This window comes from Antrostomus carolinensis, unplaced genomic scaffold, assembly GCF_000700745.2.
Source record: "Antrostomus carolinensis isolate BGI_N321 unplaced genomic scaffold, ASM70074v2 scaffold23320, whole genome shotgun sequence".
NCBI classification, from domain to species: domain Eukaryota; kingdom Metazoa; phylum Chordata; class Aves; order Caprimulgiformes; family Caprimulgidae; genus Antrostomus; species Antrostomus carolinensis.
In genome coordinates, this window is record NW_010289447.1 from 29,727 (window position 1) to 49,862 (window position 20,136).

A 20,136-nucleotide genomic window follows, 5' to 3' on the forward strand; every position below is an offset into this window, starting at 1 on the left:
CCATGCTGTGAGACCTGAGTATAGTGGTCCTGCTTGAAATGTCTTGTTTCATTCAAATTTTTTTGTGGGGGAATATGGTGTTAGTAAAAACTGAAAAGCTACGGGGTTTGGGGACTAGGGAATAATGCATTTATCCATTGGGAACGTGCCTTTCCACTTTATATTAATTCTGATTTATCCTGACTTCCTTTAGCGGATGCCACAATGGTTTGGTGTGTGTCTGGACCGTTCCCCAGGACATAGAAATCACTTTGCAGTCCAGCTCAACTTGCTCAGAAGGATGGTGGGACCAAGAAACAAGTGCTAAGGTAAAAGGAGTAAACTTGGTGTTTAAGAAATTCTCTTTTCTCATTTCAAAATTGGGGATGAAAAGTGTGTGAGCAAGTTACTCAAATGTCAGCATTTCCTTAGAGAAGACATTTGCTTAGAAAAGTTTGTGTTACATTTGTATATGCATAGGCATTTTCAGAACAGGGAAAAAAAAACCCAACCCCTAAAATTTAATAAGAGTTTAAAATTGTTTCTAGATAATGTTAAGTCAAGATTAATTTCACTTAGGTGAATTGTAATGTCTTTAACACTGATGGCATTTTGTAAGGGGAGAAAAGTTAATGTGATAAAGAGATTTCTAAAATACGATCATAGTATTGGTCTTTTTGGAAAGACTGATCTTCTGGAAATTACCTCATCTCTACTTATGATCAATTTTGCAGAATACAAAAGCTGTTGTGCTATTCTGTTTTCTGTAAATAGTTAACTGTGTTCCATAACTATGAAATGATTTGCAGGATGGATACAGAAAAGCAGTAGAAGTCAAGTGTGTATTTCAACTGAGAGGACATATTACTCCTGTTCGGACCGTTGCATTCAGTCCTGATGGACTGGCATTAGTATCTGGTGGACTTGGTGGTCTCATGAATATTTGGTCTTTACGGGTAAGATCATCTTTGATGTGGCATGATTCTTTTTTCAAGACTAGCTTGCTTTCCCCTGCCCACAGTATGTTAGAAACACTAGAGAATGCATGGTCTAAAATAATGGTATGAAATTATGAACAATAAAATATAAATTGAAATTGTACTTAAAATTGAAGTATTGTATGTATTATGGTTCTACTATTGATTCATGCTGTAGGCTTGGTCGTGTCAGTTAGGCTTTGCAGAACCGGCCACTCTCTATAGTTGGGAACAATATTCTCTTACTTTGAGAACTTTTCCAAGAGTCAGATAATGTGGATTTTTAAAGATTTCTAAGTCCTTAATTATGTTATCTCCTTAGTATCATAAAGACACTAGATATTTTTTTGCTTTTTGTATAAACATTACAGTTTTTAAATAACTATTGAACAGCTTGGGAGAAGATGATCCTTTAGGAATGTGATTATATGCATTTAAACTGAAAAGCAGCTGTGTATACACACTGACTCAAACCACTTCTTTCCTTAGGATGGTTCAGTATTACAGAGTGTTGTGATAGGTTCTGGAGCTATTCAGACTGCAGTGTGGATACCTGAAGTTGGAGTAGCTGCTTGCTCTAACAGATCAAAGGTGACTCTATGTGTTAAAGTAACAGTCTTTCAAATTCTTTACTAAAATAAAATGCTATGTGTCTCTCTCTTTTTTTTTTTTTTTTTTTTTGCAGATAGACATATCTAACTGTTATATTTTCAAGACACAGTGTTTTGGGCTTCCACTGTCACCTGACCCTAAAAAGACTAGGTTGTTTTTTTTTTAAATAGTATCCTTTGTTTAATTTGGAGGGGCAAGGTGGAATCTTCCTGAGCCAGTGGTTATAAAGGATGCTGCCCACCAGTTACATCAGCTTCTCTGTTTAATGGCAGCAGCTGTAAGTGGACAATAAAAATAGGCAGAAGAGAGAATTTTTTTTTTTTCCCTTTATGCAGCATGAAGTAATGTTCATTTCCCCCAGCAAATAAGATAATTCAGTCATCTAACTTAATCTAAAGCAACCTCAACCTCAGAAAGTTTTAAGGAGCAGCAGAATTTACTTCACTGTTTGCTGTGGCAGGAACTGCTGACATCTGAACAGAAGTTTTGTAACAGTTGATTATTACAAAAGATGTTATTTTTTGTGTGAATGAAGAGAAATATGGCATAAGATATGACTCGTGTTAGTAGAGTCATGCTGCATGTGGTTCTAAGTATTTTGGTATTGTTTGAAAGTCTTTTCTGAATTCAGACCAAATATTGAAGGTCATATTACAAGGCAGATCCTAAACTAAGGTTGCACCTAAACTAAATCCCAAACTAAGGTAACAGCGTTCACTGAAATGAACTCTGCTTATTACCATATTTGCATTCTTCCTTGGAGTGATAATTGTAGTGTTGCCGTGGGAAAGTGAGGAAGTGGCAAACAGAGATGGCTATACCATAGCATTTGTCAGCATATTTTTCACAAACAGAGACAAAAAATGTTGAAGCTTGTGTGTTAGCCCCTGTGGATAATTGGTGAGAAATCAATGCAGTTGAATAATTGTGCTTTATCGTTTTTTAATTTCTAACGTGTCTTGTGACTGCTATTAAACAGGATGTGTTGGTAGTGAACTGTACATCAGAGTGGATATCTTCCAATCACATCCTTGCAACATGTAGGACTGCGCTGAAACAGCAAGGAGTGCTGGGATTAAATATGGCTCCTTGCATGCGAGCTTTCTTGGAACGTTTGCCAATAATGCTTCAGGAACAGTATGCTTACGAAAAGGTAAGAAGAGCTAATAGAAACTTGTAAAATTTATGTCTGACATGAGGTCACTGTTTGATTCGCAGCTGGTTTCAGTCTTCTACCACAGAGAACCCAGAAGACCTTCCTACATCCTGTTTGCAAGTGACTTTCAGTATTCTCAAAGCTAGTAGTCTCCTAATTTGAGAATATTTAAAATATTAGAAAAACTTTGACTAAGCATGGAGGAAAGTTTTTTTTTCCTACAGGAGTAGCTTTGAAGGACTCCTGTTTCCGAGTTGATTAATATATACTTCTAACTGCATGCTCAATTTCTTTCTCCCATTCCCCTCACCTTTAGCCCCATGTTGTTTGTGGAGACCAGCTTGTTCATAGTCCTTACATGCAGTGCTTGGCATCGCTCGCTGTGGGCCTTCACCTAGATCAGCTCTTGTGCAATCCCCCGGTACCACCTCATCACCAGAACTGCCTCCCTGATCCTTCAGCCTGGAATCCCACTGAATGGGCCTGGCTAGAGTGTTTCTCTACCACCATAAAAGCTGCTGAAGCCCTGGCCAAGGGAGCACAGTTCCCAGAATCCTTCACTGTTCCAGACCTGGAGCCTGTCCCAGAGGATGAGCTTATTCTCCTGATGGTAAAATGTGCTATATTGTCTTAACAGTGAAGCATGTTGTTATTGAGCATACGGTAAGAAGCAGTTAACGTCTCTGAACTGTAAAGATTTATATTCATTAACATAAGCAACAGCAATCAGTGTAAGTTTATTTTTTAATTAACTGTAAAGATTGCTCCCTGTGTGTGTGTGTGCGCATGTGTAGTCATGAGTGTGTCAGATGCGTATTAAAAAACAAAACAAAAACCAACCCAAAGCTGTGACAGTAATTTTTATACGTGATAGAAGCAAGAAATGTAAGGCTCTATAATGCTATTTTTAGAGTGACGTTTTGGCACATTTCTAGCACCAAATTATTTTGCTAGCGACAGTTGTCTTTGTGACTTGTTATGATAAGTAAACCAAAATAGAAATTTTTGGTTAAGAACTTTTTATGAGCAAACTTAAAACACTTCAAGCCAGTGTTTGCAGTAAAAACTTCAAAAAGCCTGGAGCACCAGTAAATAGGAAAAGATTACTTCATTATGAATTTTGGGGTTTTTTTCCTTTTTCTATTTTGATTGTAAGTCATGGATAAAACAGTGTCGTTGCTAGATAGGTGTAGTAAGGAAATAAACTTGGCCTATGGATGAAAATAAAGTATTCGAGTCTGCACACATTCACTCCTACTGCTGTACTGTTTAGAATAATTTGGTTAGCAATATTGTTCTTAGAAAGGAAAATACGTATCACATAACAGCAAAATAACATGCATCTCTTGAACTGGATGTGGTAACTGTGGCTTTTGTTGTGTAGGATAATAGTAAGTGGATCAACGGTATGGATGAACAGATAATGTCTTGGGCAACATCAAGGCCAGAGGTTAGTAAAATTGATGGGGTTTGGGGGCTTGGGGTTTTTTTTGTGTGTTTTTGTTTGGTTGTTTTTTGTTTGTTTATTTGTTTGGGGGTTTTGTTGGCTTTTTAAGCATTGTAAGCTATTAAAAGTACTCTTGTCCTAACAAAAGCATTCTTCATGCCGTTCCATAGGATTGGCACTTGGGAGGCAAATGTGATGTCTATCTGTGGGGAGCAGGAAGACATGGACAGTTAGCAGAAGCTGGTAGAAATATCATGATACCAGTAGCAGCACCTTCATTCTCTCAGGCTCAGCAGGTGATAATTTTAAGTTATGTGCTTCTGTTTTTAATTATTTAGTGTGCGGTATTTGTACAGTTTGTCTAAATTCCTCTCTAAATGTCTTTTCCATTTGTTGTTCCAATTTACTATAAAGTACTTCCAAAACATCTGTTTTCACAAAAGAGGAAGTCTTTAATTATTTTACAAATTCAAACCAAGAAGCCATTGCAATTTGACAAAACAAAAATTGTTTTATATAAGCATGATTGGAAAATACCTGCACAGCTTTAACATAGTACGTGTGCCAGTTTTTTTTTCTGAAATAACATTGACATTCAGTGTGGGAACGACAAAACTAAATCTCAGGTAGGAGTATATTGTGATTTCTCTCACTGGAAGCAGGTTTGTCAAAACTAGTAGCAAGTTTCAGTGAAGTAATTTTTATGATGATGTGATTGGGTAACAAAACTCCATTAAACGTGGGGTGAGCGAAGTTTTAGGTTAATAGGGTAGTCACACAAGTATTTGCAGCCTAACAAGAGTGTTGTCTTGCTACAATTACAAAGGAAAAAAAATTTAAAAAGGAGATTGTACATTGTGATGCAGGTATTACAATGTTGATGCATTTATCACAAAAACAATTAAAGCTCCTCTGTGTCTTTCTAAACCAGGTTGTTTGTGGTCAGAATTGTACTTTTGTCATTCAAGCTAATGGCACAGTTTTGGCTTGTGGAGAAGGGAGCTATGGGCGACTGGGACAAGGAAATTCTGATGATCTTCATGTGTTAACAGTCATTTCAGCATTGCAAGGTAAAATTGTTAGGTTTGAAATAAGTCAATTGAGGAAAGCACAAATAAGCATTTTGGTAGTTAATGTAATATTGTTTTATGCTCTTTTTGTAGATTTACACATTAAAAATATTGTAGACTTTAACAGAAAAACTGAACAAATAAACTCAATGTTTATTTCTCCTTAAGATTTAAGTAGTAATATGTTAAAATTCCTTAATTTTAAGAAGGCTTTAGGCAAAAGTGCTTGCTCAAGATAGGGACATTTCATTTCAAAATGAATGGCAGGCCAGAAGTGTAGGTTGTACATAAGAAGATGAAGGTTTTGTTTTGTTCAAAAAAAAATAAAGACATTGTTCTAACAAGAAAACTGTCATCATAGTTGATTGCTTTCCCCAGACTTAATTGGCTGCCACTAGGGGCACTTAGGAAAATGTATGTCAGGAGTTTATTATCATTTACTCTAAACCTTTCTTTCTCATTTTTCTTTAACAGGCTTTGTTGTAACACAGCTGGTGACCTCTTGTGGATCTGATGGGCATTCCATGGCTTTAACAGAAAGTGGGGAAGTCTTTAGCTGGGGAGATGGAGATTATGGCAAACTGGGACATGGGAACAGTGACAGACAACGCAGGCCTAGACAAATAGAGGCTCTGCAAGGAGAAGAAGTGGTGCAGGTTCCAAAATATTTTTTGTCTCCTACAAATTGCAGGCATGGTAACCTAGTGCAAGGATTGTCCCAGAACCATTGTCAGTCTTGACAGTTTGAATTCATATATTGACTCTATTTCTCTGAGCATTACAAACCCAGCTGATAATTTCCAGTTGAAAGATGTTAGTATCACAGACCTCATTGTTTGATGTGTGATGTTAATTGACAGTTGTTACTGGAGAAGACTAAAAATTAGAAAGAGCATGGAAGAGAGGGATGAGCAAAAAACTGTCAAAATACAGATGCGATTTAGAAGTTTCCCTTATCAGATGTCTTTGACCTACAAAACTAGTCACCAAGACTTCCTGCTAAGCCCTAACTGTGCATTATAACAATGCACAAAAACATATTTGGCTTTGACTGGAGGTTTCTTGATAAAAATGTAAAATATTCATACAGCAACTGCAATCTGTTTGCAGAAAACAGTAGTTGTTAAAAATAAATAAATAACAAAAACCACCTGAAGGCCTTCCTTTAAGCAAATACCCACCTGTCCTCCTCCTCAACGTTACTGTTGAGAAGAATGAGAAATAGGTTGTTGGAGAAATTAATACTAAAATGTCTGTATTTTAGCTCCTTATAAAGTGAATGTGATTTAGGGCAGTTAAAGGGATTACATATTTACATGTAATAGCTAATAGAATTTCCCCCCCCAGATTTAAAATGTATGTAAAAGTTACGTTTATTTTGCTTTCAGATGTCATGTGGCTTCAAACACTCAGCTGTGGTGACAGCAGATGGCAAACTTTTTACATTTGGAAATGGTGATTATGGTCGATTAGGACTTGGAAATACTTCAAATAAGAAACTTCCAGAAAGAGTGACAGCGTTGGAAGGTTACCAGATTGGACAGGCATGGTTCATCTAAAACTAGCAACGTATCACTGTTTAAAGCTGATGTTTTCACCGTATTTTAAGTGTTCATGGTTTTTTTAACCTTGGCTTCAGTTTTTATTATGATGACAGAATTTGACTGTGCATAATTTTTTAAAGAATTACTTTCCTGACTCTTTTGATCCTCTTTCTGCAAAACTGCCCATGTTTTTTAACATTTTGAGATTTAGGTATTCTTAAGCATTAAATCATGAGCAATCTTGTATTCTTAAACAGTGAGCATGTGTAGCGTAATACTATCCCTTGGTTCTAGGAGCTGAGAGGAAGCAAGTGCCTAAAAATACTACTGTGTTCCCAAATGTCTTTAAAATGCTGTTACAAGCAATGGAGGTTTTGATGGTTTTGAAAGCATGCTTATTTTTCAAAACATGATTTTTCTTTTCGTAAAGGTAGTTGGGCTGTTTTGAGTTAGTAGTAAGTTAGCAAAAAGTGTGGTAATAACATGTTTCTCTCAACCAGGTGGCCTGTGGACTCAATCATACTGTAGCTGTGTCAACTGATGGCTCAATGGTTTGGGCTTTTGGAGATGGAGATTATGGCAAACTTGGTTTGGGGAATTCCACTGCAAAATCCTCACCACAGGTTAGAATTCGTAGAGAAATTATTCTTTGCATAGATATTCAGTGTTGTTAAAAACACTGCACAGTGTTCAGAGTGCAATTTGCAAACGTTGAATTATTAATTCCATCTGCTATACTGTTCTAATACAGTCCTGCATAAATAATTCTGATGATGTTATGCTGAGCCCAATACTTTAAAGGATTTCACATAAATAATAGTGTCCTTATCTCAGTGGAAATGCAAATAGTGAAAATCTTAGGATTACCGTAAAGAAGAGAGCTTTCTTATTTTGGAATTCGGGGGGAACATTGTTTACACACTCATCTACTTCCTCCCATGCCACTCCCTGCTCATTCCTAGTAAAGAAAAAGTATTTTGGATCATTGTACGTAGAATAAGGTGTTGATTCCATTAAAGAAAAAGAGAGAAAACTGTGTCTCGGTTTCCTGTATTAACTTACAAGCATTAATTAGTGTAATCCTACAATGTATGCATTGCACAGTGAGAATTGTAGGATTTCTTTTTGGAAGCAGGAGTTACAGATTAAATTGGTGTTTACTTTCTGTTTGTATCCTCATAATACCATAGCTCTTTTTGCTTTCACTTACTTCTTAGAAAGTGGATATTCTTTGTGGAATTGGAATTAAAAAAGTTGCCTGTGGAACCCAGTTCTCTGTTGCGCTGACAAAAGATGGACACGTGTATACTTTTGGACAAGGTAGGACAATCTGATATTTGGACCTTTCTATCTATAGGTTTGTGTGAAAAGAAAGAATATGAAGACTTTTAAAAGACTGACCTAATGCTACTTTTTGTATTTGTGCTAACCTAATCTGACTTTTGGAACTTGAGCAATGCAATTTAAATGGAGGCCTAAAATCCAGATTTGTAGCTCTATCAAGTTTGATCTCAGGACAGGTTTTCAATTTACTAATTTACTTTTTGAAGAGTGTTTTCCTAAAACTTAATTGAAATTCACATGTCCAAAAACACTGGGTTACACAGAGGTTCACTTTGTCTAATAAAGCATGTGCCTACACAAGCTGTTTAAAAATCTGGGCAGAATTTCCAATTGCACTGAATTAAATGTGTTTAAACTTCTCAAGTCAGTTAGCTCGTGTATTATGAAACCAGACATTTAGATCGAGAAGTCTCGTTTTAATAGAATTTCAACTTGTTTCAGACTTAAAGTGAAAATAACAGTTTTAGCGATATTAATGAGGAAACATACACTAGATTTCCCCATAACCAATTGCATTTGTGTCTCGGTTCCAAGAATATGTAGAATTGCTTTTTGTCCCTCCCTGAATTCTGTCTGCAAGTGAAATTAACTTTTTAATGTTCTTTACATATATAGACATGTGCTTGCAATTTTAGATCGCCTGATAGGTTTGCCAGAAGGTCGAGCTCGAAATCACAACAGACCCCAACAAGTTCCAGTACTGTCAGGAATCTTCATTGAAGACATAGCTGTAGGAGCAGAGCATACACTGGCTTTATCCTCTACAGGGGATGTATATGCTTGGGGCAGCAACTCTGAAGGGCAGGTATGTACTATATTCCCTGTTCATTTCTCACCTTTATAAGGTTATAATTGTACTTTACAGATGCAGTTGGAATATCTTTCTTCTGGTGGAAAATAAACCTTTAGGCATTTCCATTATTTTCTTTTTTATTTCCTATGCTCTTACATGGTAGTAGTTTGGGAAAGCACTGAAAAGATTCCACCCTAATTATTCTAATCAAAGGTTTTTTAAAAAATTATGAATTTTTACCTAATTCTTGAGCTGTCATCAGTTTTTTTAAAATCATAACATTTATGGTTGGCATCAGTCAGATTTGTGAATTCTTTAGATGCTTTTCATAAAGAAAACATAAATTAACTTTTTTGAGAGAGTGATTATTTTTAAAGTCAGAATAAATAAAATCTTTCCTTTCTTTGGGACCCTAATTTTATCCCTGCCCTTGAAAGTCTGTTTTCCTCCATCGCCTCATGTGTAACTCAACTTTTTGCACAGATTAGTTCCTCAGTCTGGAAAAGAGCTTGCAAAAAATCTCTAGCTGTTTTAAGGTCTCTTTGACACTTAGATCTACTCCTCCCATTGAGTAGGGATGCAATATTCTGTCGAAAATAAAAGGTAAATGCTAGCATAATAAAACATCTATATGGGAAATATTTTTTTTATCCCAGTATAAGCTGTAGGTTAATACCATTTTTTACCATTTGCTCTGAATTTTTGCTTAGAGAGTTTTAGAGGTATCATCACAGTTGTTGATTCTTCTTTGTCCCTTTTACAACTGTTATAAATTGTCAGCTTGGACTGGGCCATACCAACCATGTCCGAGAACCAACCCTAGTAACAGTCCTGCAAGGAAAGAACATTCGACAGATTTCAGCGGGACGTTGCCACAGCGCTGCCTGGACAGCTCCGCCTGTCCCACCGAGAGCTCCAGGTAAAGAACTGAGATTGTTTCTGTGCTCATTTGATTTAGTCTTTGTCTTTCCTGGGGGCTGAGTGCAACGAGAAGTTCTGAACATTCGGGACAAAATATGTTTTCTTTTGTGGCCATGCAGGTTTTCAAACCATCTTAGTCTCCTAATTTTGCTACTGTTATGGTTTAACCCTGGTGGGCAGCTAAGCACTGCATAAGCTGCAGCAAAGAAAATCAACTCTGTCTCAGCCAAAAGTAGTACAGCTACCCTTTATGAAATAATGCTTTTTTCCCTTTTTTTCTGTGATAGGTGTTTCAGTGCCTTTACAGCTTGGTTTACCTGATGCTATTCCACCACAGTATGGGGCACTGAAAGAAGTGAGCATTCATACAGTAAGAGCAAGGCTCAGACTGCTGTACCATTTTTCTGACCTCATGTACTCTTCATGGAGATTACTTAACCTCAGTCCCAATAACCAGGTAAAATTCCATTTGAAAAAAAACCACAGCTTAGCTGTGTTGTGTCCCATGTCCCTAGGGAGTTTCTGACCAGGTTGAGATGGATCTTAGTAATAGAGTCTATAGATTTTTTGTAATTAAAAAAAACCCTAAATCTGCATTAAACCAAACTTTGTCGATGTATTGTTATATGTTTTTGCTTATGCCAATATTGATATGTCTGTTTCAGTTTCCAAAAGCTTGCTAGCCTCAAAGCTAAAACCAAAAGTGCTAACCTGTCTGTTTCCTGCAACATTGAAGTGCTAGTGACAATTAGGAAGGCTTTTGTTCTATAAAGAATGGAATGAATATTCTTTATTAATATGTTTATTCTCCTACTGCTTTATTGCAGAACAGTACATCTCATTACAACGCTGGAACATGGGGAATAGTTCAAGGACAGCTAAGGCCCTTGCTAGCACCACGAGTATACACGCTCCCCATGGTACGCTCTATAGGAAAAACTATGGTTCAGGGGAAGAACTATGGGCCACAGATTACTGTGAAAAGGATTTCAACCAGGTCAGTATTGTTTTCACAGGTGTTGTTAGACCTCAAACAAATACCGACATTCATACATTTTCCGTAACTTTTGGCACATGGAGCTCTCTCTGTACAGCTTTGTTAATCAAGTGAATTCAGTAGCCTTTATGTGTTTGAGTTACATTGTATGGCTGTGTCTTTTTTTTTTTTTTCTTTTTTCTTTTCAAAGAGGTCGGAAATGCAAGCCCATTTTTGTACAGATAGCAAGACAAGTGGTAAAGTTGAATGCATCAGACCTTCGCCTACCTTCCCGTGCCTGGAAAGTGAAACTGGTTGGAGAAGGAGCTGATGATGCAGGTGGAGTGTTTGATGACACTATTACAGAAATGTGTCAGGTATGAAAAGTCTGTTAGTTCAAAATGCCCGAGTAGAGTTTTTATTCTCTCTGGTGTCTTTTAGTATTTTTCAGATTTCTTCTTTGCCACTTAGCAAATACTCAGTCCTGAGCCACAGCACTAGAGCTGCCTGCTTAGGCATGTCTCTGAGGATAAAGAAATCTTCCTAGACTGTGGCAAGGAACACATGAGGCCACACGATAACTAGTGGCCATGAGGCCACACGATAACTAGTATTACAGTAGGCCCTTTGGAATTCTGAGATGGCCTTTGGGATCCTCTGAGATAGGAGCCTGTAAGACTAGAGTAGGGTTGAACATTCAGGTAAGGACTTGAGGCATAATTTTTGATTCTTTCCTAGACAGTTTCCGTTAATTATGAGGTGCAATGAGAGTTCCGAACAGAACTCATTGAAAAATTTGCTTCATTTTTGGTTCTTGAAAAAGCTGCTGTATAGCTTATGACTTCTGCTTATTTCTGAAACCAGTACCAGGAATGTATCACAGAGCAGTCACAGTAAAATAACCATTATAGTCTGATGTAAGGGCAGGTCAAATATCCTTTTGTTACTAAAAATCATCCCTACCATGTTTACTTTCTCTTAAATACTTCACATTAATATGTAAGGAGTAAATCATTACTATAATAGAATATTCTGTCTTGTAATGCCATAATATCATAATATTTCTGTAATAGGTTTGTTATCTCTGTGTCTAAGAAAGCTTTTTTTTGTTGTTGTTGTTGATTTTTAAGGAACTGGAAACTGGAATAGTGGACCTGCTGATTCCTTCTCCAAATGCTACGGCTGAAGTAGGCTACAACAGGGATAGGTAAGTTGTTTGGGATTTGCTTTTCTTGCAGATGCTAGTAGGTGAAAATTAAAATTTTCTATTAAACATTTTATACAAAATGATGAGACTTCATGATGGTCTCCAGGATGTTTTTTTTCCTTTGGGTCGTGTTGTGATGATACTTCATTGTGGAGGAGGGAAAAGGTAAGTTTTCAACATGAACTTCTTGGATGGCTGATGGCAGAATTCAGAGTAACATTGAGACTGCCAGCCTTTGTGGTCAGGATCAGTTCTGCCTGTCTCGGCCTCCATTATTTTAACAAGCTAAAGATCACAATAATCTTCTTATGTGGACACCCCTTGCTGATAATTGTGTTGACGGTTACTATGCTGTGCTTTGACATTTTTTGTCTTTTACTTCTAATGAAGTAACATAGGCTGGAGCATTTTCACGGCTTGTTTGTTCTTTCAGGTTCCTCTTTAACCCTTCAGCATGTTTAGATGAACATTTGATGCAGTTTAAGTTCTTGGGCATTCTTATGGGTGTAGCTATTCGTACAAAAAAGCCATTAGATCTTCATTTGGCTCCAATGGTCTGGAAGCAACTTTGTTGTATCCCACTCATCTTGGAGGATTTGGAGGAGGTAGATCTGCTCTATGTGCAGACCCTCAACAGCATTCTTCACATTGAAGACAGTGGGATTACCGAAGAAAATTTCCATGAGGTAAGATGTGAAAGTTGGAACCTTTAGGCTTATTCTGAAAGCAGTTACTTGATCAGATTGACCTTAACTTCAGGATTTATATAGTACAATGTCCCCGTTACTGGGATAACAAGCACTTCACGTGCATTTGGAATAGTTTGTGATCTTATTATGGTTCCAGGCGACTGATAGCAAAATATTAAACTTGGATCACTAGAGTCACTTACGCTGAACATACTTTTCCTGTTTTGCCTATCAGATGATTCCTTTAGATTCTTTTGTTGGCCAAAGCGCTGATGGGAAAATGGTTCCCATAATCCCTGGAGGGAACAGTATTCCACTTACCTTTTCAAACAGGAAAGAATATGTGGAGAGGGCAATTGAGTACAGACTCCATGAAATGGACCGTCAGGTAAGTCTCATTGTGACCCTGTCCCCATTGTTAATGCATACAGTGGTTTTGATTGACACCCGTTTCCATTGCAGTTTATTGGGGAATGAGAAAAGCTTGGCTTTCCGCATGTCGCCTGGGTCCCCGTGGCTTTTCTTTCTCCACAAACTGTTTAGGGGTCTCGTTTTAAATGAGTCCTATTTTCCTTAGTAATTGCTCAGTCGACAAAAATGCGTTAGAAATCAGAACTTGTCTTTCATTAGCGTAGCCCCACTGCAGGGGGAAAAGACCTGCAGCTGTGCATGCTGTGTGCTGTATAACAACATAGAGACAGTATAGCCAGATAGAGACTCGCTAAAGTAAATATTATTGACAAACATTTGCTTAACTTACAACTGTTTCTCTTCTGCTTTAGCACAGAAACAACAAACGCTTCATGATAGGTTTTGAGCAGCATTAATTACCTATTTGCACACTTTTGTGTATTCTGTCATTTGTCTAGTGAAGCTTATGAAAGCAGCATACTAATTACATGCTAGAAAAATTGTTTTCCTTTTTCTCAAGACATAGATGGATGCATGATATTATCTGCATTCGAAAAGTAACTTTCTCATCAGAGGTACCAAATCCTAAGCCATCTAGAACGCATTTCTTACGCATCTGACTGTGTTCCAGCTCAGATGCGTGGTACACACAGTTTTTTGGCTTAGCCATCATCATTTGCGCTGCTGACTTGGACTTTTTAAAGGTCTTCTGGTTTGTATCAAAACACATTCTTTAATGTGTAATTACAATTTAAAATACTGGTAATACTCTCCAGGATTTTGAGAGAGAGGATGCAGCCCTTACAGGGGGTGCATGTGTGGGAGGTCGCATTTGGCAGATGTAACATCATTCTGCTTCTTTATCCCATTTCTCAGCTGCTATGTTACTTTGGCATTCGGATGGTACAGTAAGTGGCAGAGGCAAGACAATTGCACTTCAGATGTCTCTTCTTTTTTGGCAATAGGTGGCTGCTGTAAGAGAAGGAATGTCTTGGATTGTCCCAGTTCCTTTGTTGTCTCTTCTGACTGCCAAGCAGTTGGAGCAAATGGTCTGTGGAATGCCAGAAATATCAGTTGAAGTTCTGAAGAAAGTTGTGCGATACAGAGAAGTTGATGAGCAGCATCAGCTAGTACAGTGGTTCTGGCATACCCTTGAAGAATTTTCAAATGAGGAGAGAGTCCTTTTCATGAGGTTTGTGTCAGGAAGATCTCGACTGCCAGCCAACACAGCTGATATCTCTCAGCGATTCCAAATAATGAAGGTTGATAGGGTAAGACCCTGTTTTCAATTTTGGGGTTTTGTTAATTCCTGTCTAGTATAAGCTGTCCTTTGGCAATAGGAGACAGGTTTCCTTAATAGCAAATTTACAAAGGAGAAAGTATGGGATGGGATATGCTCTGAGCTATTCAAACCAAGCATTTTAATTTTGTAGAAGTACATACACTGCATGAATTGCATCTTCGTTCATTTGGTGCATTTACTATAGTTACAGATTTGGAGGTTTGGACAGGTTCTTGCACAAGAAACAAACCATCTTGTAACTTTTTCTCAGTAATTTTCTGTTCCAATCCCTGTTTTCATTTGACAATTTTCACTTCTTTTTTTTAAGTTTTAAATCTGTCAGTGGCAACATGTGACCACTAGTGAACCCTTAACATCTTAAAACCACTGTAATGAGTTGACAGTATTTTGCTTTACATACAGGATGCATTCATTTGGCATCGCTTCTGGGTTTTTTTGCAGTGAAATCGCGTTTTCTGTCAACTACACGAGTCATCAAAAACTTGGCAAAATCTAAGATAACAGTGGTTTGACTGTCATCTTTGGTTAGGTGTCTCTCTAACTGCCCAATGTTAAGTCACATTATGGCATGTAATTTGAATGTTGCTTGGTGCCTTACAGTGGGCTGCTAAATAGTAGTGCAATCAACTTTTCAACCAGTTGAATTTAATTAGTGGGCTGAATTATTTCCAGAGCAGGTGACAGAGCAGTAGTTTTGCACCTCCTGAAGGATGAAACAAGCGATGTAAACAAGGGAGGCTAGTCTGCTTCTTAAAAGGTATTTTGAGATAGAATGTGAAAATGCTGAATGACAGGGGCAAGGAAGGGAGGGAGCAATGAAATACGGATATGTTGCATTTTTTGCTTCATTCACAACTTAACAGTGTCCCCCCTTTTATCCATTTCCACAGCCTTACGACAGCTTGCCTACCTCACAGACTTGCTTCTTTCAACTGAGGCTCCCACCTTACTCCAGTCAGCTAATCATGGCAGAGCGTTTGCGCTATGCAATCAATAATTGCAGGTCTATAGATATGGACAATTATATGCTCTCACGGAATGTGGACAATGCAGAGGGCTCAGACACAGATTATTAATTCACATTCTGTGAACAAAATCATCTTCCTTCACTACAAATAGTGCCCTAAGTCCAATTTGTTGTCGACATAATTTTACAGTAACCATAGATGTTTTAGGAGCATAAAACCAGATGTTAATAGACAGTGGCCACATTTTAGTTACTCTAAATGTAACAAAAAATTAGATGTTTTTATTTTTTTGTGATTGTAAAAAAGAAAAAGAAAAAAAAGGAAAAAGAAGACAAACAAGTATGATCAGTAAGTTTTTTCTCCATTTTTGGTCACTTTTGATAAGTTTGCATGGAGACATTTTGGTGCATTTTTGTTGGGAATAGTACATTTGTAAGCCCTCCCAGTGAACATGAAGAGTTGTACATTGTGTATAATTGTTCATTAGCAAGGACAGTTTTACATGAATATTCACATATTTATTTTGTTTTAATTTGAATTGCCTGTGCAGGGTTCCTGATGCAGAGAAAAATAAAGCAAATTCAAGAATTGGTTGCTTGTATGCATTTGTGAACTGTGATTGGTTTACTCACGCTTCATATGTTTCTATTTTGTCTCGGGAAATTATAGTATCGCCGTGTTTAGACAGGATGTGCCATTTCAAGCCTCTGAAAATGTTTCTCTTCAACAAATCTGGTGTGTAGTACTGTGTTCTGCATTCTTAATGTCTCTGAGGTACTGACTTTTTCGGGTATACCACTACTTATTCCTCATACTTCAGTACAAGCTTAACGTTGTACTTGCTTCCTTCTGGATTTTCATTTAAACGTTTTTCTCCTTCAGAGTAGTAGTTGTTGACAATAATAACATACTGCCGCCTTGACTCAGAAACTTTTCCATCTTTTGTCAAAAAAAAAACCCCAAAACAAAAAAAAAACCCTTTTTGATATCTAGATTGATGTAGTTGATTCATGATCAGAGTACAAACAAGTTAAAATGAAAGTGACAGGGTAGTAGTGGAGGCCATGGATTTTATATACATTTTTAGTTTCTGCCTTTGACCATGTGCTTGGTCTCACTTTGCTGCAGCTGCAGTTGTATTGTGATCAGCAGGGCATGGCTTGCACCGTAATGTTCATGGTTGGTTAGGATAGTGAGGTGCTGTACAAAGAAATTTTTGGTCTGTGTCTCAGGGAAATACTGAAGAATAGGTAATTCCCCAGTGTCTCTATCGAAAGCCTGACTTGTGTCAAACTACAAATGCTGCTTGGTGTTCAGGAGCAGGATTTACCTGGGTGAAGCAAAGGGCAGAGTCTGTCCCCAGGTGGGTCACCGCTGCTCTGCCCTGGTTGCCCCCGCCTCATTCTCACTGACCTCCTTGGTAAGGATGCTGTGGGGCCTGAGGGCCAGAGAGATCATTCATTAACTTTATCTCACCTGGGACAAGACAGGTCCATCCGAGTCTGGAGAAGGTAGACAGAAATTCCTGTTGTTTTTGCTCATGTGATTGTTGTACGTTAGCAGGGATTGATAGGGAGGCTTCCCGGTTGTCCAAGGCTGAACGGGTATTCTACTGCCGGCTAATAGTGCTCAAAGGGCTGGCTTGGTAAGCTGCAAAAACTTGCAGAACTGGGCTTTATCAGGTGAAGTTCTTTTGCGTAGGACCAAGTTGCTGGCTCATGAAAAAGGCAAAAGGTTCTCAAGCTGTGACCAAGAACCAGACTGCAAAGTGAAACATCTAGAAGGGGGCTCTCAGCAGGTTTGGAGAAGGAGGAACTCAGGGCTCTGAATTCATGGACTTAGTTTTCTGCCTCATTATGTAGGATGGTTCCAAATTGGACTGAGATTGTGGTGTCCCATTGCCATGTTGTGGGGGAGTAGATTCACATCTTGGTATTAATTTGTGAGTGTAATACATAAAAAATAAAAGGGGCAAGTGCTGTATTACTGCTTACTAGACTTCATTTATGCGTCTGAATTAGCGCTATTAACGTGTCAGTCTGTTTCAATCGGGCACAGAAAATAATACAACTGTGCCTAAAAATTCCAGTTTTGCATGGACTACGCAGTTGGCTTCTTGGCTAACAAGAGGGTTTCCAGGCAGCTTCCAGTGAAGTGAAAGAAGATGCTGATATTGGCAAATATCGATGTTGGTTAAAGGATTGTGCTTGATTGCTTTAATTGAGGCTTTTTTAATTGATTGTGATCGTCCTTTGAATATTCTATCTTGCCATCATTAAAATTATCAGGTGTTTAATTATTTTTATTTTATCCTACTGATTGTTTTCACCATAATTATGCAAACATTCCTTTTAACCTGCTGATTGACATTTTTCTGTTGCTCAGGCATCTGAATCACAATCGTGTTTCTCGTATAATGCTGCTTCAACCCAAGTGCATACAAAGATAAAGAATGTACAGCACTGATTATGTCCTACTATTGCAGACCCCCTGAGAAAGTTCTAACTTTGTCAGTTGATGGGTATTACATATGCAAACCCTTCCTTACGCAGAAAGTGTATGTCTGCAGTGGGTAGTATAAGTAGGTTACACGTGCAGTTATTGAAAGAAAAAACCGTGCAACTGTCTTGTAACAAACCTTCCAGGGGCAGCATTGCTGCACTAGGCAGAGTTGGCTGAGGCAAGGCGGACTGCAGGCCACTTCCAGATGCCATACCACATTTCCTTCCCACCTTTCAGCGCTGGATGGGCAGGGTGGGTATGACTGAAGCAGGGAGTATCAGTGGTAACACATGCATATCAGAGGTAAGAACAGGTGTGTGACAATGTGTTTATCTAGACCCATTTCAAATTAATACGAGATACGGAGGCACAGTAAGCTTGGAAGTGTTACATTCTAGGTGTAGCTAGAGAAAACCAGCTTGCAAAGCTTTAGCCACAAAAGCAGTGTGCTGGGTAGGTGTTGTATCGGAAAGCACTTAGATGCCAAAAGCCTGTGTCTCTTGAACATGACTGATATTTGCCACTACTTATTTTCTGCTGTACATCTGTAGTACCTAACCTTTTCTTTACACCTCAACTCCCAAGAAGCGCTCACTCTGCTTTGTAAGACTGTGGTTTCTCCAAGCCCGTAATTTCTGTTTCTTACCCTGTTCTTACCCTAGGATTAGATTTCCATTGCTTTCTTCTACCTTTTTTTTTTTTTTTTTTTTTTTTTTCCCCTCCTTACCACCTAGGAAGTGTATCCCTAGCCCTTTGGGCTGTCAGGCCATCCGACAGCTGGCCAGCCCTTTGAAACAGGGAGGCACACTACAACAGAAAGATGATGAACAGCTGGTCCCGGAGACTTAGAGGTAGGTGAGTGACTGTAATCGGGTGAAGCCTCCCTCTTTCTGGAGCTAGCAGTAGTGCTGTCGGTTTGTCTGACAGTGCTGGAATGCAGCGGTAGGTTGAATGCGTGTCTGTGGTGTTTTGAGGAGGCTGGTAAGAGCAGGATGTGTTCTTAAGCAGTAGTATTCTTCAGAGAAGAGGTGAACCAAGTGATCAGGTCAGGTCTGGAAGTTTGATTTAGAGCTACGTTTAATGGTAAAAAAAATACCGCTTCTGCTAAGCGAGCAGTTTTACTGTGCTGCAGGACTTAGTTGAATTTCCTTTTACCTTATTGCCAAGCTGAGCTGTGTTATCACAATGGAAATCTGAAGGGTCTTCTGAAAGTTGCTTTTCCCCTATTGTGTAGGAAGAGGCACAAACTTTTGATAACCAAGTCTTGTTTACCACTTGCAGCTGATACCCTGATGCAGCTTTCAAGTAGGCATCCTGGTTTATGTTACCTTCCATAATTGATAGATAACAAGCCTTCTTCCCTCCATACCTGGTAAGTGTCTGTGAAGAGTAAAAAATGTTCCAGTGATGTTAAGAGAACTTTGACAGAACTCAAATGGCTTGGAACTAAAGAAAACTGTTAACCTCCATCCTTACGTATACCTGAAGCAGTAACATGTAACCCTTATATTCTCAGTTTTCAAATTTGATTGCCAAGTAAGAAAATTGATGCAAGTTCCAGTTCCTGTGGTTTTTCACTAGCAGATTGCATCAGTGTCCTGTTATCACTGCAGTGAGATGAACTATCAACAACTGCAGAGCACCTCATGTAAAGGCTTGCACACCGATTGCTGTAGGGACAAAGTCCTGAATAATTGTTATGTAATGGAACTGAAATGTTGACTCTCTTTATGGGATGGAACAGCATTTCCAAAAGCTAATAGTTTCTAACTTTGCTCTAATTTTAAGGATGCACACACTCTGGTATTCCTACTCTGTGCAAGGTCTGCATTTAAAATTAAATCTTAACTGCTGTAGACTTCGTTGTGATTTATGTTGGAACTATTCAGAATCTGCAGTTTGTCAAACTGGGCTGTATGCAGCCTTCTGTTTGACACCTAAGCTGAGCTGACATCTGGTCCTCTACCAATAGCCAACTCTGACCATCTGTCATTCTTTGTGAGTGTCAAGTTCTTCAGTGGCTTGTATTGAACGGGAGAGAGATTTAAGGTAAATACAAGTTCTGCCACAGAGTCAGCAACAGTGGGCAGGATTAGATATTAGGTGTGCTCTCTAGGAGTAAGAATTCTGAACTCATGTCAGAATTGCTGAAGAAAACAGAAAACAGTGGAAAGCAGATTTTGAGGACGTGCTCCCACCTAGAGTAAAGCATGGGGTTTGAGACAGGGAGCTTTTTT

The 20,136-nt window shown here is 38.4% G+C and overlaps 1 protein-coding gene across 1 annotated transcript in view; it reads left to right on the forward strand.

The window, feature by feature from the left end:
* The window catches only part of HERC1 (HECT and RLD domain containing E3 ubiquitin protein ligase family member 1), a gene marked incomplete at its 5' end in the record, with an annotated part of 45,568 nt that extends 29,582 nt beyond the window's left edge, over positions 1-15,986 (forward strand). The window contains 22 exons of the mRNA XM_010170532.1: positions 194-308; positions 789-935; positions 1,446-1,547; positions 2,548-2,721; positions 3,041-3,334; positions 4,109-4,174; positions 4,342-4,467; positions 5,103-5,241; positions 5,716-5,897; positions 6,630-6,785; positions 7,286-7,408; positions 8,003-8,105; positions 8,765-8,934; positions 9,703-9,841; positions 10,131-10,300; positions 10,671-10,840; positions 11,031-11,196; positions 11,950-12,026; positions 12,460-12,712; positions 12,951-13,103; positions 14,092-14,397; positions 15,320-15,986. Of these exons, the coding sequence (XP_010168834.1) occupies positions 194-308; positions 789-935; positions 1,446-1,547; positions 2,548-2,721; positions 3,041-3,334; positions 4,109-4,174; positions 4,342-4,467; positions 5,103-5,241; positions 5,716-5,897; positions 6,630-6,785; positions 7,286-7,408; positions 8,003-8,105; positions 8,765-8,934; positions 9,703-9,841; positions 10,131-10,300; positions 10,671-10,840; positions 11,031-11,196; positions 11,950-12,026; positions 12,460-12,712; positions 12,951-13,103; positions 14,092-14,397; positions 15,320-15,505 (3,517 nt within the window). The remainder of the gene's footprint in view (positions 1-193; positions 309-788; positions 936-1,445; positions 1,548-2,547; positions 2,722-3,040; positions 3,335-4,108; positions 4,175-4,341; positions 4,468-5,102; positions 5,242-5,715; positions 5,898-6,629; positions 6,786-7,285; positions 7,409-8,002; positions 8,106-8,764; positions 8,935-9,702; positions 9,842-10,130; positions 10,301-10,670; positions 10,841-11,030; positions 11,197-11,949; positions 12,027-12,459; positions 12,713-12,950; positions 13,104-14,091; positions 14,398-15,319) is intronic.
* Positions 15,987-20,136: the final 4,150 nt, after the last annotated feature.